We start from the raw sequence: 14,185 nt of genomic DNA on the forward strand, positions 1-14,185 counted from the left end.
TCTCCACATAAGATTTCATCATTGAGGCGGGATAATAGTCCGTCGGTTCATCTGAGTCAGATACCGTGAACCTCGGTAGATATTAATAGGTAGTCTTGTTTGCCATCATTTGCGTGATTTCGAAGGAGATAACGATAAGCGCCGGCTCCGCTTATCAGTCATGAAGTCATCATCCAGATTGTAATGGCAAGAGATTTGAGGGGGTAGGCGCACGTTGGCTGTGACAATATTCCAGTGTAAGGTTGACCCGCTTCGTATCTCGAAAATGGCGCCTCGAAGCGTCATGCGAGATACGAAAATTGCAACCTATAGCCATGAGTACAAGGAGCGACCCCCGTTCCAGTTTAAGACATATGAATCACCACTCCCAGCTGATTCAATGTGCAAGGAAGTCGAATTCTCTCATCCTGGAAACGTTCCCCGCCATTGCATATGCCGCTGCAGTCCACTGTGACTCTTATGCAGCCACGTAAGCAACCGTTCGCGGACGGCGTCCGCCAAGAGAGTTTATTAATGACACCTACGCTTTTGGGAGGGCCCTAGGCTGTGCCTCAATGCTAAAGCGTGGGATGATTATCCGCTCAAAGACAGTGCGGCTGGAAATGCTTGTATGCACGCCGGGTCCTTCGTGCTTAGTAGGGGTGGGTGGATCTGCGCGATGCCTTCCCCGGGTTGACCGGGCAATGAGAGGAATAGGGATTGGCCAGCATACGGTATTTTGATGGTAAAGTTATACAATATTGCATGAATATATCTCATTGTATACCTTACCAACCTAAATGCGGATTTGAAACAGATTAGGATTAAAATATATGCTGGAAAATACTTTATTTCTAGATGGCACTAGATAACGTCTAACGTCAAAGTGGAATGCATCTACAAGAACATTATACTGTATGCTATGCAAATCCCGAATATCGTGAAAGTCTTCGAGAGACCTTTGACGAATAAGCTTTGTGGGAGAGGCTCCAAAGGGCTGACTTTGAGTAGTAAGTCAGCCTCAATATGGCTTATGATCATGTACGTTCGGCTTATTGTCGATAGTCGGAAGCCGCCAAAGATACAGCGGTCAGGCAGACGTATGTTTCAGCAGAGTAGGTAGCACAGCGGCTGTAAATTGTAGCTGGAAAGCAATCAGGTGATTAAGTAATGAATGGCGTGCACCCCGTGGGGAGAACAAGCTTTGTGAACCCGGCAGTTTTAACACCGAGGGGGGGGGGGGCTGAAGGATGAGGTGAGAATGCAGGCTGACCAGCGCCCCCAAATGTCTTGATAGCAAGAAAGCCGACCAGACTCGCCTGCGTATGCCCTGCAGTGGCGTTTGAGACCCTTTTGACCTTAAAAGAGGGATTTAAAAGCCTCGAGAAGAGTATGATCCCGAGCAAATCTCCAGTCTGCGGCTAAAGTGAGGAAGTTGTTGGCAGATGTCCCTACCGAAACTGGAGGGATTGGTACAGCTCATATTTTTGGGCGAATGATTGGCTGATGGTATAATCTGTGGCCTGACTCGTGTTATCAACCTGAAGCAGCGCAACATAGTGGCCCTCATACGCCAAGACACCTATCTTATATCGGAAGAGCCATTTATCCATCATGTTTGGCACTCTCCAGTTCAACCATTCAGCAAACGCAGGGCCCACCTTCGTCGAACGAACAGACGGTGCTGCATTCAGCGCCCTGGGCAACAACGTCCTACAGCACACGGCATGCGACCAGTGCCGCCAGAAGAAGCTCCGTTGCACGGGGCGCAAGACAGGCTGTGAGCGCTGCAAGGCTTGTTCTACAGAGTGTACTTATACCCAGCTCTTTGGAAGCAACGTGCGGCGCAAAGACCGAAAGCGGACGGCCCGACAGAATGATGCTGCTGCACAGTCGCAGTCACCGTCATCTGAGCAGCAGTCCGAATCGGATACCATGCAGAGCACGGCTGCTGTTACCAACAGAACCTCCCCGAGCGCGTCGGCGCAGGGGGGGGATATTGGCGATGAGAACGGTAGTAGTTCTTCTGTTGATCCTTTAGTGAATCCGTTGGATGTAACGCTCCTAGAAAATGCGGCCATGAGCAGCAACACTCCGGGAGATGAATTCGTGTTCTTCGACCTGGACCGCTCCACTTTTGACCGTAAGTTCTTTTCTCTCTGAACATGAATTGCAAGCCACTAAGCCTTTCTTTCGCAAAATCAGTGCCCGACTCCAACTCATTGCCAGATTTTCACTGGTCACCATATAGTATACCTGGAATTCCTTCACCACGCAGCACACAGCCCGACACTTTCAGCTTCCTGGATTCTCGCTCGTCAACAGCCACGACAGTGACACATATGATCAGCAATCCCATCAATATCAGTAACAGTACCTGTGCTGGCCGATGTCTTAAGGTCATGAAGTCACTGCTCGAGGAGCTCGAGACTCGCATGCAAGACATGATACCCTGCAAAGCAGACGTTACACTGTCGTTTCAAAAACAATCCTGTATCGAATGCACCCAGGTAGTCCGCTGCAAGAGCTGCTACACAGACCCAGACGCCATGTTGTTTCTTGCCATGATTTGCGATAAACTTATCATGCTCAACAAGAAGATAATCTGGTACACGAGGGAGGGTGCTAATTTAGAGCAGCAATTGCGCGTGGGTGAATATGATGTAGACCAGAATGAAGAATGGGGGAGTATGTTGCAGCTTCTTACGGTGGTGCAGCTGCGGAAGATCAAAGCGCTGGTAGATGATATTGAGAAAAGCCCAGCAATCGAGGGGAGGCATGCTCAGCTTATAATGCTAAAGAGTGTGAAACAGCAGGTCATTGTGCTTCTAGGGAGGATTAGAGAGGCGCTATTTAAGGTTGTTGATGAGCCATAGAAAAGCTGGATAGAAGGGGTCCAAGACCCGAAAAGACAAGACAATATATAGAGACTATAAACTATTTATCGAGGAAGGTGTGAGAAAGCTACTTCTTTCAACGCTCTAGAAACTCATATTCGGAAGTCGTTCGGTCATTCAAAAAGGGAGGTCTCAATCACAAGCACTCAGTATCGCTTCTTGCAACCTGATGAGGCAATCGTCGGCGATTGACATATAGCATTTTTACGTGTAGTTTGAGAAAAATATCAAATACAGCCATTCGACGTTAACGTGACTCGTACTCTTTGCCTCTTTTGCTGTCTTCCGTGCTAGTTCGGACCTCTCCCAGAATCGAACACACAGATCCGGCTGGGTCCAGACGAGTCATAACGTGACAGCGGCACTCACCCAACCAGTCAGTATCTGCTAAACAAAGCCCGGTTTCCTTGCACATGATTTTGGTAACCTTATGGTTCACTTCCATCGTTACGTTACAAATGTGTGAGAAAAGCAGTCAGCAGACTGAAGAACGGGGTACAAAGACTTTGGTCCAAGACAAGCTTTGGCCCCCAGAGAAAGTGGCTGATTAGCCTTTTGGGCGCTGTTGCTGAGCCATCTATTTAGATCAAATTGGGAAGGATCCGGGAAATAGTTCTCATCATGAGTCACCTTGTAAGCACTTGTGAAGATCTCAGTTTGTAAACAATGTCAGCTGTGTAATGTCGAATCTCTGGCTGCAATATGATTTACTCCTTTCAAAACCTGATGACTACTAATGAATGTCGCTAATAAAGATTCTTAGGTGGCTTCCTCGATGCCCTCATGTGTCTCTAAGCGATACGGTAATGAAGAAGAGGTGCTCAAGAATTAGTTACAACCGAAAGTGAGGTTTGTTAATCTTGGTGCTACAGTAATCTCTCCGCAGAATAACGCATGGCTTGTCATTTGGTACCCCAGAAACTCGTCAAATCCCATCTCTCCAAGAATATTGAACGCAAGCTCTTACATCACTTGATCACATCCAACCTATCTAGCCTTAGATCACCGGGCTGGCCAATCTAATTGACAAAGACATCATCAATGTTCACCACAATTTCCAGTTGCTCATGAAACCTTTGTGGGAGAAAGCAACAGCAAGACGCTATTTCATCGTCCTATAGATCTGTGGACCCCTTCGACTCCCCATACAAAAACTCGTATACCTCACAGCATGTGACCATACATAGCATACATCTGGCTTAACATTGTCCTTCTTTTTCCCAACGTCACGGCCGTATGCATTCTTCCCCGACTTTAAAGGAGCGAAATACTGGCCCTTCAGATATTTGACTTGAAAATCCCCAGGGAGAAATGTTATGAACTACCATATCTCTTGTGGTCTTTATTGATCGAAAAACGTATACGGCCGTGAGTTGTTGACCGAACGATTGTCCATATCTTTCCGGAATGGATAACGATGGCTTCTAAGTACATCACTAGAAGCAAAGCACGTACTGGGGTAGATATTGCTAGGAGGGGGCCGAGGTAGGATGTCAGTGAGTAGAAGTAGATATGGTAGATTACGAGACCGGCCCAGTATAGAGTGAGCTATAGCGAGTTAGTTTATGTGGTCTTCGAAACTCATGATTGTTGGTTGACGTACCAGTAAGCCTAGAACGCTGCTACCATATAGGGCTAACTGCCCGGTGGAGGGCTTGCCATTGAGTCGAAGCCAAGCCTCCATCTTCGTTGGAGTTAAAAGAAGTGACATTGTGACTGTTTCTTTGCTGAGCGGTGAATAATGACGTTGGTGGAGAAGATGCCTCTAGTGTTTTATACTTCCTGTGGCCGCACTACTGTCAGAACGGTGAGCTTCTAATCCTCTCACTGCTCCTTCACTATCGCACTGACAGTCGAATAAGAATCGACACTGCTTACATTAAATTGTCATCTGATAATTTATTTGAAGTGTTTAAGACCCCACTAATTCCGGTGTCTGATGCGATGCAACTTGAGGATTCGGGTAATTGCCGGATTAGGAAACAAGCCGACATGGCCAACGACCAGAGTTGTTTAAGCCAGAAGTATAGCAAGAAAGGTAACAGTCCGTCCAATCTCATGAGGTGACTCTAATCTACTTGGCGGCTGCTGAGAATTGTGAGGCTGAAGGGGAGATTGGATCAATCTGCTAGACCAAGGCCAGGAGGGGGATCTTGTACAATAAATTTGTTACATACGTGATGATAGAATTCTTCGTACTCCCCAACCAAGAAAACTCTAGGTAACATTATTTAGGGTTTCGGGCTGTCTTTTCCATGGTAACATGACATCTCACTTTTGCGGCGGCAGCTACACGAACGACAAGACGTGTACAAGGTCATGGCTGATGTCTATTAAAGATGAGTACATGATGCTGTCTTCTCTTACGCGATTCCAAGTGAGACGTTTGATAAGCTCATTCATATGAACAACTGCTCTATGTATGAGCTTCTCTGTCAGCGGGTTTACACTTACCTCAAGTCGAGTCCTGGTCATCCAATCGGACTAGCTCTAGTGCATGATGCAGCCAGGATGCGCATCTCCCAACGCAGTAATATTCCGTATAATGTTCAAAGGAACATAACCCAATTGAATAATAACCGTCGCGCATAATTCGATTGGCATAATAAGACCATAGGCCCGAGTATTGCACAAATACAATTGAATCAGCCGCACAAGAGCATTAACTTCATCACCCAGTACAGCCATAATGAAGTCGCCAGCCAGCGATACCCAAAGCCTGTATTCAATCACCAGCACTAAAAATGAACTCCCTCCTCGTCCTCGTTCTCTGCGCCGCTGGGCTCTGCATAGCCTTCAGTATTGCCAATTCCTGCTGGTCACATCTCCGGTACGACGCTAAAGGCAAAACCAACGGCTGCCACCGTGCTTCGCGCATGCTCTCCATGGACCCCTTCACCTCACGCTTCTTTCTTGATGCTTTCAAGGCAGATAATGAGAAGAACGTTCCTGAGTTAATAGTGAAGCGGTATGGGAAGATGAAGCGCGTTGGAGCGTTTGAGCACTATACTCTTGGGAACTATCAATGATTCGATAAATATTGAGACTGTACTCTTGAGATGACTCAAAGGCTCTAGCTTGGGTAAGGAGAGAAGCAATGCGATCCCATCTTTGCTTGGAAGTGGTATCCAAGTACTTGATGTACCAAGATGGGAACATCAACGTATCGTTCTCCGACCTTCTTTCGTATGGAGTCAGATATTCGGTCTTGGACAACAAGAAGCAAACATTCAGCATTACCCAACAGAATTTTCCGGCTAGGCACTGCCAACACATGTTGCTCAGGCTTTATGCTTTAGTCTTGATGTTGTTACAACTACTTGGCTTCTTTTCAGCGTGTCTATCATTGGACATCAGAAAAGCATATACTTTGGCAAACGACAATCCCATTGATGGAGTTGCTTTGTAGCGGCTCTTGACCTTGCGCAATCTTTGTTTTCTTATCAGTCTAGCTTGATGGGAAAGTGATGGATTTGATAGGGTTGGAAAGAGTCCCCATTATGTCTTGGAGGAATTGGCTTCTGATGTACACTAATCGTTAGCTGCTGAGTGTTCCAAAGGCCATACTGTGCGCCAAGTTTACAAGTACTAGCCAAGAACTGATCATATCCAGTCCCTTGCACATCTGTATCATTGATTTGCCAATGCCTGTCCTGTGCCTCTTTCTGTGAACCAGGGTCACGTTCAATGTCGAACGGAGTTAGTGCGCATAAATCCGGATTAAGCCCGATTGCTATGACGCTTCGATGCACTCAATTGATGAAGTAGAGAGGGTTTCATTATCTCTCCAGTACAACCTTTCATCTTAAGCCAGTCCCTTGCATCGCCTCGCCCTCGATACTCAGCCGTCAGCACTTTGATTTAAGCTTATACATCATGTCGCGCTACGCTGACGTGCACAAGAACACTTCTGGCCCAGGTGATGCTCGTCCAACAGCCCTACAAATCGTTCGCGATGAGGGTCTTGAGGGCGCTTTGACGGATAAAGTCTTCTTGATCACTGGTACTTCTGCAGGAATTGGCGTTGAGGTTGGCCGTGCTATTGCTGCAACCGGCGCCCGTGTTTTCCTCGCTGTGCGGGATCTTGAGAAGGGCAAGGCTGCGTGCTCTTCTTTTTTGAAGCCTGGTCAAGTTGACTTAATACCTCTTGATACTTCCGATATGTCTTCCGTTCGCGCATGCGCCGCTGAATTCCTGGAGAAGTCATCTACACTCAATGTCCTCATCAATAACGCCGCCATTATGGCGACACCTACACGCATTGAAACAAAAGATGGTTTCGAACAACAACTAGCTACCAACTATCTCGGCCACTTCCTTCTTTTCTGGCTCCTCAAAGATGCTCTCCTCAAAGGATCAACCCCAGCGTTTAACTCGCGCGTCGTCAACGTGTCTTCCTCAGGCCACCACGCTTCAGAGATCATCTACGATGATTTCCAGCTCAAAGCGGCAGATGCTTATAATCCTTTTAAAGCGTACGGCCAGAGCAAGCTCGCTCAGATCTACATGTCCAACTACATTGACCGTGTTTACGGCCCAAAAGGCCTTCACGCTACTAGCCTCATGCCGGGTGGAATCGCATCAAACCTCCAGAAGCATCTGCCTGAATCGGTGCACAAGGACATGAAGGAGAATCCAACAACGATCAATTTTATGAAAAGTCCCGAGCAAGGTGCTGCGACTACGGTTCTGGCAGCTGTTGGTAAAGAGTGGGAGGGCAAAGGTGGGAAGTACCTTGAGAACTGTCGACCATCTATGCCACAGCCTTTGATCCCTGGTATGATGGGGTATAAGGATTACGTTTATGATTCAGAAAAGGAGAACCGAACTTGGGAGCTTACTTTGGAGACCTTGGGTCTCCGGAAGACGTCCTAGAGAATGGACGAATGATGGCTAAGCAGGTCTGTTGCGCTGGAACCTGTGTTGGACAGATGACTTCAAAGCTACCAACGCTATGAGTAGGCAGAGGACGTGAGTATTGCCGAAATGGTTGAAGGGGTTCACCTCAAAAGCAAGCCTAAGTCACCGGAGTGCAGATAGTTCTCTCGTTCTTTCCATAATGTCCTGTACCCTGATCACTTTACTTACGTACTGCTTGAAGAGCATATTACTCACTCAATTTTACAGAGCCGATCCACGGTGTACCGTAGATTACTCGCCATATTGGCACTTCATGTTAGGTAGATAATAGGTTACGATGCTATGTGGTTTGAATAACCCTTCATTCTTCTATTCCTCTCATCTCTCCTATGCGCAAATAGCATCCACAGCTTGATTGATCCAAAATTGGTTCGTAGGGTTAGGATCATCCATGGTCTTCTGAGCAATCACCTTGAGATCATCCATTCTCAAATACTCATCAAGACCAATCTCCTCCTTCAAGAATGGGTTGAAGCGAATATACTTTGTATCCTTGTGCTCATCTCTCTCATTAAGATGAGTCATGTGTCGTGAAAAGTCCTTGCCCTTGGCGTTGGTGTTGGTAGCAAAGTCCATGACCTTGGACGCTACTCCGACAACCTTGATCCAAGACTGCTTTGCCTTTCCAGGGCTGACGTAGCCAGTACCTAGGCTGATAACGCAGGATATCTGAGGCGCAGGGTCTTTGGGGTCAACGAGCTCAAAGCGTGTGTACCAGAGCTGATCAATGGGGTTGTTGTTGAGAAGGCCGCCGTCCCAGAACACCAATTCAGGCTTGTCTTCAGGGAACTTCACTTCAGGGAAGAAGGTTGGAGCAGCAGATGTTGCGCGAGCTGCGACGCTGATGGTGAGCTTGTCACCGTGTTTGAGGAGAGCATCGTTGACTTTGGACTTGGCGTAGATGGTCTTGTCCTTGTAGGTTCGCATCAACATAGACTCAGCTCTGTTCTGGGCAGTAGTGCAGCAGAACCTGTCTGATGTCAGCGACGTAGTGAGAGGGAGGGGAGATACTTACATCCGTGCGCCACCTTCGTGCTGAAGAGGGGCGTTGCCCTTGAGCTTCTTATCGTTCTCATCAAGCCCAAACTTCTCAACAACCTCATCAATAGCCTTGCTCATAGAACCAGCATCAAATCTACTGTCCTGAACTAAAGCCTTGCTGTTGTTGAGGTATGATGAACCAGGGATCCAGCTGATATCCCAGCCGTAAATCTTGGGGCTAAAGATAGTCTTGGCGATTCTGTCGTATTCATCAATGGTGTCATCAACACTCATGCGAAGACGAAAGAGCATGATACCCATGATACCGCCTGTGCTGGTACCGCCGGCAAGCTCGAAATAATCGGCTGGCAGGGGAATCTTGTCGAGGCCTTTCTTCTTTTGGACGCGAAGCATGAGCTCTCTGAGGATGACGAGGCCCATGATACCTCGGACACCACCGCCATCGAGGGAGAGGAGACGGAGTCCCTTGGGATGCTTGGTAGAGGCTACGTAGACCATTATGACTTCTGACTGTACATGAATGAAATGAAATGAAAAGAGCTGGGAAAGATGAGCTGCAGCTGAACTGTATAAATACCCATTCATTTTCAAATTTTACTCTCTTCTCTTCTTATCATCATGCCTCAGTACAACGTCACTCAGCTGAAACTATTGCTCTCTTCAAGGGAATCTTATCCCATTTGGGCTACCTGCCACAGCGGTCCGAGCACTAGAGCCAGCTGAACCGCCTTTAGCTTACCAATAGTCGCTGCGGGATATCGCTAGTTTTCAACCTCATCCTGAATGGCTTTTCCGATAGCGCGAATTTGCGGGATCGGAAACGACATGGCCCCGGGGGGACACAAGAATTGACCGGTTATAGGTATTTTTATCTATAAATTATAAAATAGAATAAAAATATATAAATATAGAAAGAAATACTCTAAAATAAAGAAATCTTTATATTTTCTTAAATAAGCTAAACCTTTTAAGTATATTTTATAAGTAATTAATGATAAAGCTTTTAAAATTATATATATATTTTATATACTTAAAAAATTATATTTAAAATCTTATAAAAATATCTATTATATAATAAGAATATAATAAAATAATTTAATTATTAAATATTATTGTATAACTTATCTAAAGTATATAGCTATTTTTTAGAATTAAATATAGATTTTGGTGAGATTAGTGAGGACTGGTCAATTCTTCTGACCCCCGGTAGCATGGTCATTCGTGTAGCATCAGCATGGGTATGTAGAGGTGAGGGGAAAGTAACTCTCACCTCGACCAACTGCTGAAAAGTGGTGATTGCTGCGTCCAAACAGCCATAATTGAGCAACGATGAACCATTCCGATGGGCGAATACATGAGATACCTGTCATTAGAATTAGATATTGTCTTACCGGAGCATAACATGATTGGCTTGGGAGATGTGTAGTAAGCCACTTACGGCAACTAATACGTCGTGTTGATCTCAAGGCTGGTTGAAATGCTGATCGGTATGCCGGAGCACTGAGAAGGATTTCAAGACGGCTACTCCGTAACATATATCATATTCATCACAGGGATTCTGTTAAGAAAATCTCAGCGCTATGTTGTTCCAGTCTAGAGTTTTGTTTAGGATTGTCTATATCTTGCAGTGATGATGACTGAATACAATTTGACAGCCTGCTATTTTCATGTATCGACCGTGGCCATTTAGATAATATCCGGCGCAGCATTGACTACAGTTTGTGAAGCTCTGTAATAAATAATAACTATAATAAATTATTTTAGAATAGAGATTCGCTTTTTTATTTAAGATTCCTTTTATAAATGTAGAAGCGCGGCAGTGCAGCTGATTGACCTGAGATTCCCCTTGAGTTTAAAAGACTGCGGAGATAAGAGATAAGATAAGCCGATAGAAGACATACGATAATCGATAAATGATAGCGATAGCAATGCGCTAAGCACAGACGCTAGGTACCGATGCTAGGCACCGACGTAACGCGTCTGATCCTCATCATTAACATTTAATCGAGACGACAGCTACTGGCCGCATTAACGACAATGAAGCCTTCGCTACTAGTTTTCGCTCCCGAAGGAGACACTGATATACTTCTGCGAAAGCCCAATCCTCGCAGCCACCAGGAATCGTTGCCTGGAGCCGTGGATTCGGATGCCACTGACGAAGAAATGGACGAGGATGAAGAGCGAGATGACCAAATGGAGATTCAACAACCTGTTTTAAGTGGGTTCAAGGACGTCACACTTTCGATTCAGTGTCTTGATGCTGAAAAACCTGAAACCATCCAACGAGGACGGGCAGCATGTCGAACTATGCTATCGCGTTTCGTCGGCGCACTTGATGCTTGCCTCTCCTGTCTTCAAGGCCATGCTCAATGGTCCATTCACAGAGAGCTCTCGTAATGGATATGGGCGCTTTGAAGTCAAGACTTTGGAGTGCAGCGCTTCGGCGCTTCTCATCTTGCTAGACATCATGCATGGCCACCATAGAGACGTCCCAAAGACCATGGAACTTGACCTTTTGACGGAGATAGCTATACTTGTCGATTACTACGACTGCCATGAGATAGTGGAGATGTTTGCTGAAAACTGGATTGCCTCTGTGATACAGGAAGATGAAATAGAAGGATCCAATTATGAGACGAATATGTCTCGGTTGTTAATCAGTTGGGTCTTCGCTAAGAGCGAATTGTTCAACTCAATTGTTCAAACCGTGATCAAAGCGACCGCCGGGCCGATACGGACGGACCTGCCACTGCCTAGTATCATTTTGGGCAAGTTGCAACAATGAAGTGCTCGGGGTGCGTGACTAACACTGGTGTAGACTCACTAGAGAAACGGAGACAACTGCTCACACAAAGCTACTCTGACAACCTCTACAGGCTACTCGATTCTTTCTGGAGCAACGACGGTGGATGCCACACAGAATGTACCGCCATGATGCTGGGGATGCTAATAAAGCAGATGCTCAGCTTCGGCTTGGAGGTCCCAAGACCTATCGGCGGCCGCCCAGCTCAAGAAAAGAGCCTCTTGCAGCTACAGAGATTTTCTACTCAACTCAAATCGCCAAAATGGCGGGCGGATGGTTGTTCCTATAGTCATGATTGTTCTTTTAAAACCACAATGAATCGCTGGCTGAGAAAAATGTCTAAAGCTGATATCTGCCTTGATGTCAGATTCGAAGATTTCAAGCTGGGGGCTTCGGTGCCAAAGGACTTGGAATAAGAGGGCCATCAAAGAAGAAAATAGAAAAGCGCAAGCGGGACAATCGTCCCTCCTGAGGCTGAGGAAGAGCTTTGATGCCTAATTCTTTTGGAGACGGACGCGATGTTGTTATTGCATTACATAGAACTGTAACTTGTCATACAACAAATGAACTACGTTATTGGATCGGCAAAGATAAAACGAGGATTTCCTTGAGGTCCGTAGCTGGTTTCGCAGTTTCACTTAGTCGCTCAACCGACTTGCCCCGTTTCTTTGCGAACCGGAAAGGGGTATTAGGTGTTGCGTATTGACGATCAGGAGGATGATGTAAGATGTTGGGTCAGCAATGACTCTTCGGCAAGACCGATACGGAAAATGGGGGATTAAGCCTTCAGACCCACTGCTCGATCAGTATTTAACGCCATGAAAAGACTGAAAGCACCAAAAATATTACGATGCTACGGTACGGTATGCAAAAGCATAGTCCTAGGAGGAGGTTTTAAGAATTAAGAGACTTAGCCTCTACTAGCCATAAACTTTTAATAATGCCTAAGAACAGACTATCCAAAGAGAAGAGAGACCAAGCGAAAACGGAAAAGAGACGTGCCAGGAGAGTAGAAAAGGAAACCAAGGAGAATGACCGCGCGAAAGCAGTCGCTGATGACGACACCTTCGACTTTGCTGCAAAGATTGACCGCTTAGCAGAGATACGAAATTGGTTCTACGCAGATACACGCAGATACAACTGTCGTGGATCAATACATGTCAGGCGAGATTTCAACAGCCGAGGCAGTCGACGTTCTGGCAAAGCCAATAGATGACGTTTATTCAACTGCAAACGCTGGTACAGAATATTTTCGACAAGAGAGGGTCGCTCGAATACAGCGAAAGTATTATAGTTTCGAGAGGGCACTCGAGCTTTGGGGGCCTGAGCAAGATTGGCCTGAACCTGAGACTGAGCACGATCATTCCAAGAACGCCGAGATGCTTCTTTGGAACCTATGGTACTCAATTCTTCACACAGCAAAGAAAATAGCCTTCACCAACGAAACTCGACAGGACAAACTAGTTGATCTAGTCAAAGCACTCAAAGCCCGACCAAATCCCCCGGAACCAGTACCAATGACGATCCCCCTCAAAAGAGACTGGGTCTGGCAACTAGGCACGGTTTGGAGCGATCTGATTATTCTGGGCGCTTCAATCACCGAGGTGAGGAACGACTCCTGTGGATGCGGAGCCGGTTGGTTATGGCCAGAACAACAAGCGGAGCAGAACCTGAATGCGTTCTACGCTCGACTGACTGCCAGCGGAGTAGCAAACATACACCTCCAAGGAGAAATATGTGCTGTTGATGCGCTGGAAAAAGCCCCGACGCCATGGTATCGGCGTGTATCACCACCACCAGACCATGAGATTCTTAGTCACTACGTCACTTGCGCTGCGTTGTGGACTATCATTGCTGGGAAGGAGGTTTATGCTAGGTATCCGCATACGAGAGATGAGAGGGATATTGAGGTGGTGGATAGGATATTGAAGTTGAGGGACAAAGAACTCCCGTGGAACAGATCACGGAAGAGGTATAAAGGCCGGGCGAGATGGGAGACGGCAAGGAGAGAATTTGCACGGAGGAGGCTTGAGGCTGAGTCTCAGAATGAGGAGTTGTCACCCGAAGTTCGAGACTTGGCTGGACGAGCTGCGAAGACAATGGCTGGCATTGTCTGGCAAAAGTAGGGGGAGAATTAATTGGTCTCACGGATAAGCAATCGCGTACGCGTTATCGCCGTCTCAAAGTGGGGATAGGATATGCTACGCAACAACCATGATGCGGAGTACCACAGGATAAGACAACAAGATCAATAATGACAACAGAAGAATGCAGGAAGATGCATATTCACATGAGATAAATGCATTTATTTGTAGTAACAAGTAATCCAGACTTTTAACATACACGATTTGCCGTATTCCGTGGGTCACGCGGCATCAAGGTCGTTTCCCCGATGCTCAATGGGGTTACCGCGACTAACAAGTCTCAGCTGAAGCATCAATAGCGCAAGCTCACCTTTCCCCATTCAAAAATTGGCACAGATGGGACTGCATATATTCGTTCCGTGCATGAGACTATAGGATTTTAAACATTCACCGTGATGGCCATGTTTCATATGCATCACTCGTCACTGTTCTAGACTGGT

The 14,185-nt window shown here is 46.4% G+C and overlaps 6 protein-coding genes; 5 read left to right on the forward strand and 1 right to left on the reverse strand.

Annotated features, from left to right (window-relative positions):
* Positions 1–1,593: 1,593 nt before the first annotated feature.
* On the forward strand, positions 1,594–2,855 carry FFUJ_12691 (uncharacterized protein; the record flags this gene model as incomplete). XM_023582326.1 has 2 exons in its annotated part: positions 1,594–2,122; positions 2,185–2,855. The coding sequence occupies 2 exons, from the start codon at positions 1,594–1,596 to the stop codon at positions 2,853–2,855; spliced, it is 1,200 nt and encodes a 399-aa protein (XP_023434876.1).
* A 2,765-nt stretch (positions 2,856–5,620) lies between these two features.
* FFUJ_12692 (uncharacterized protein) lies at positions 5,621–6,137 on the forward strand (the record flags this gene model as incomplete). XM_023582328.1 has 2 exons in its annotated part: positions 5,621–5,871; positions 5,954–6,137. 2 exons carry the CDS (start codon positions 5,621–5,623, stop codon positions 6,135–6,137), a joined length of 435 nt encoding a protein of 144 aa, XP_023434877.1.
* Positions 6,138–6,752: 615 nt separating this feature from the next.
* Positions 6,753–7,751, forward strand: FFUJ_12693 (related to reductases; the record flags this gene model as incomplete). The annotated part of the gene is made up of 1 exon (XM_023582329.1): positions 6,753–7,751. One exon carries the CDS (start codon positions 6,753–6,755, stop codon positions 7,749–7,751), a length of 999 nt encoding a protein of 332 aa, XP_023434878.1.
* Positions 7,752–8,123: 372 nt separating this feature from the next.
* FFUJ_12694 (related to calcium-independent phospholipase A2) lies at positions 8,124–9,296 on the reverse strand (the record flags this gene model as incomplete). XM_023582330.1 has 2 exons in its annotated part: positions 8,124–8,766; positions 8,812–9,296. The coding sequence occupies 2 exons, from the start codon at positions 9,294–9,296 to the stop codon at positions 8,124–8,126; spliced, it is 1,128 nt and encodes a 375-aa protein (XP_023434879.1).
* A 1,539-nt stretch (positions 9,297–10,835) lies between these two features.
* Positions 10,836–11,195, forward strand: FFUJ_12695 (uncharacterized protein; the record flags this gene model as incomplete). Its single annotated transcript, XM_023582331.1, has 1 exon — positions 10,836–11,195. The coding sequence occupies one exon, from the start codon at positions 10,836–10,838 to the stop codon at positions 11,193–11,195; it is 360 nt and encodes a 119-aa protein (XP_023434880.1).
* Positions 11,196–12,541: 1,346 nt separating this feature from the next.
* Positions 12,542–13,727, forward strand: FFUJ_12696 (uncharacterized protein; the record flags this gene model as incomplete). XM_023582332.1 has 2 exons in its annotated part: positions 12,542–12,649; positions 12,702–13,727. The coding sequence occupies 2 exons, from the start codon at positions 12,542–12,544 to the stop codon at positions 13,725–13,727; spliced, it is 1,134 nt and encodes a 377-aa protein (XP_023434881.1).
* Positions 13,728–14,185: the final 458 nt, after the last annotated feature.

This window comes from Fusarium fujikuroi, chromosome FFUJ_chr08, assembly GCF_900079805.1.
Source record: "Fusarium fujikuroi IMI 58289 draft genome, chromosome FFUJ_chr08".
NCBI lineage: Eukaryota > Fungi > Ascomycota > Sordariomycetes > Hypocreales > Nectriaceae > Fusarium > Fusarium fujikuroi.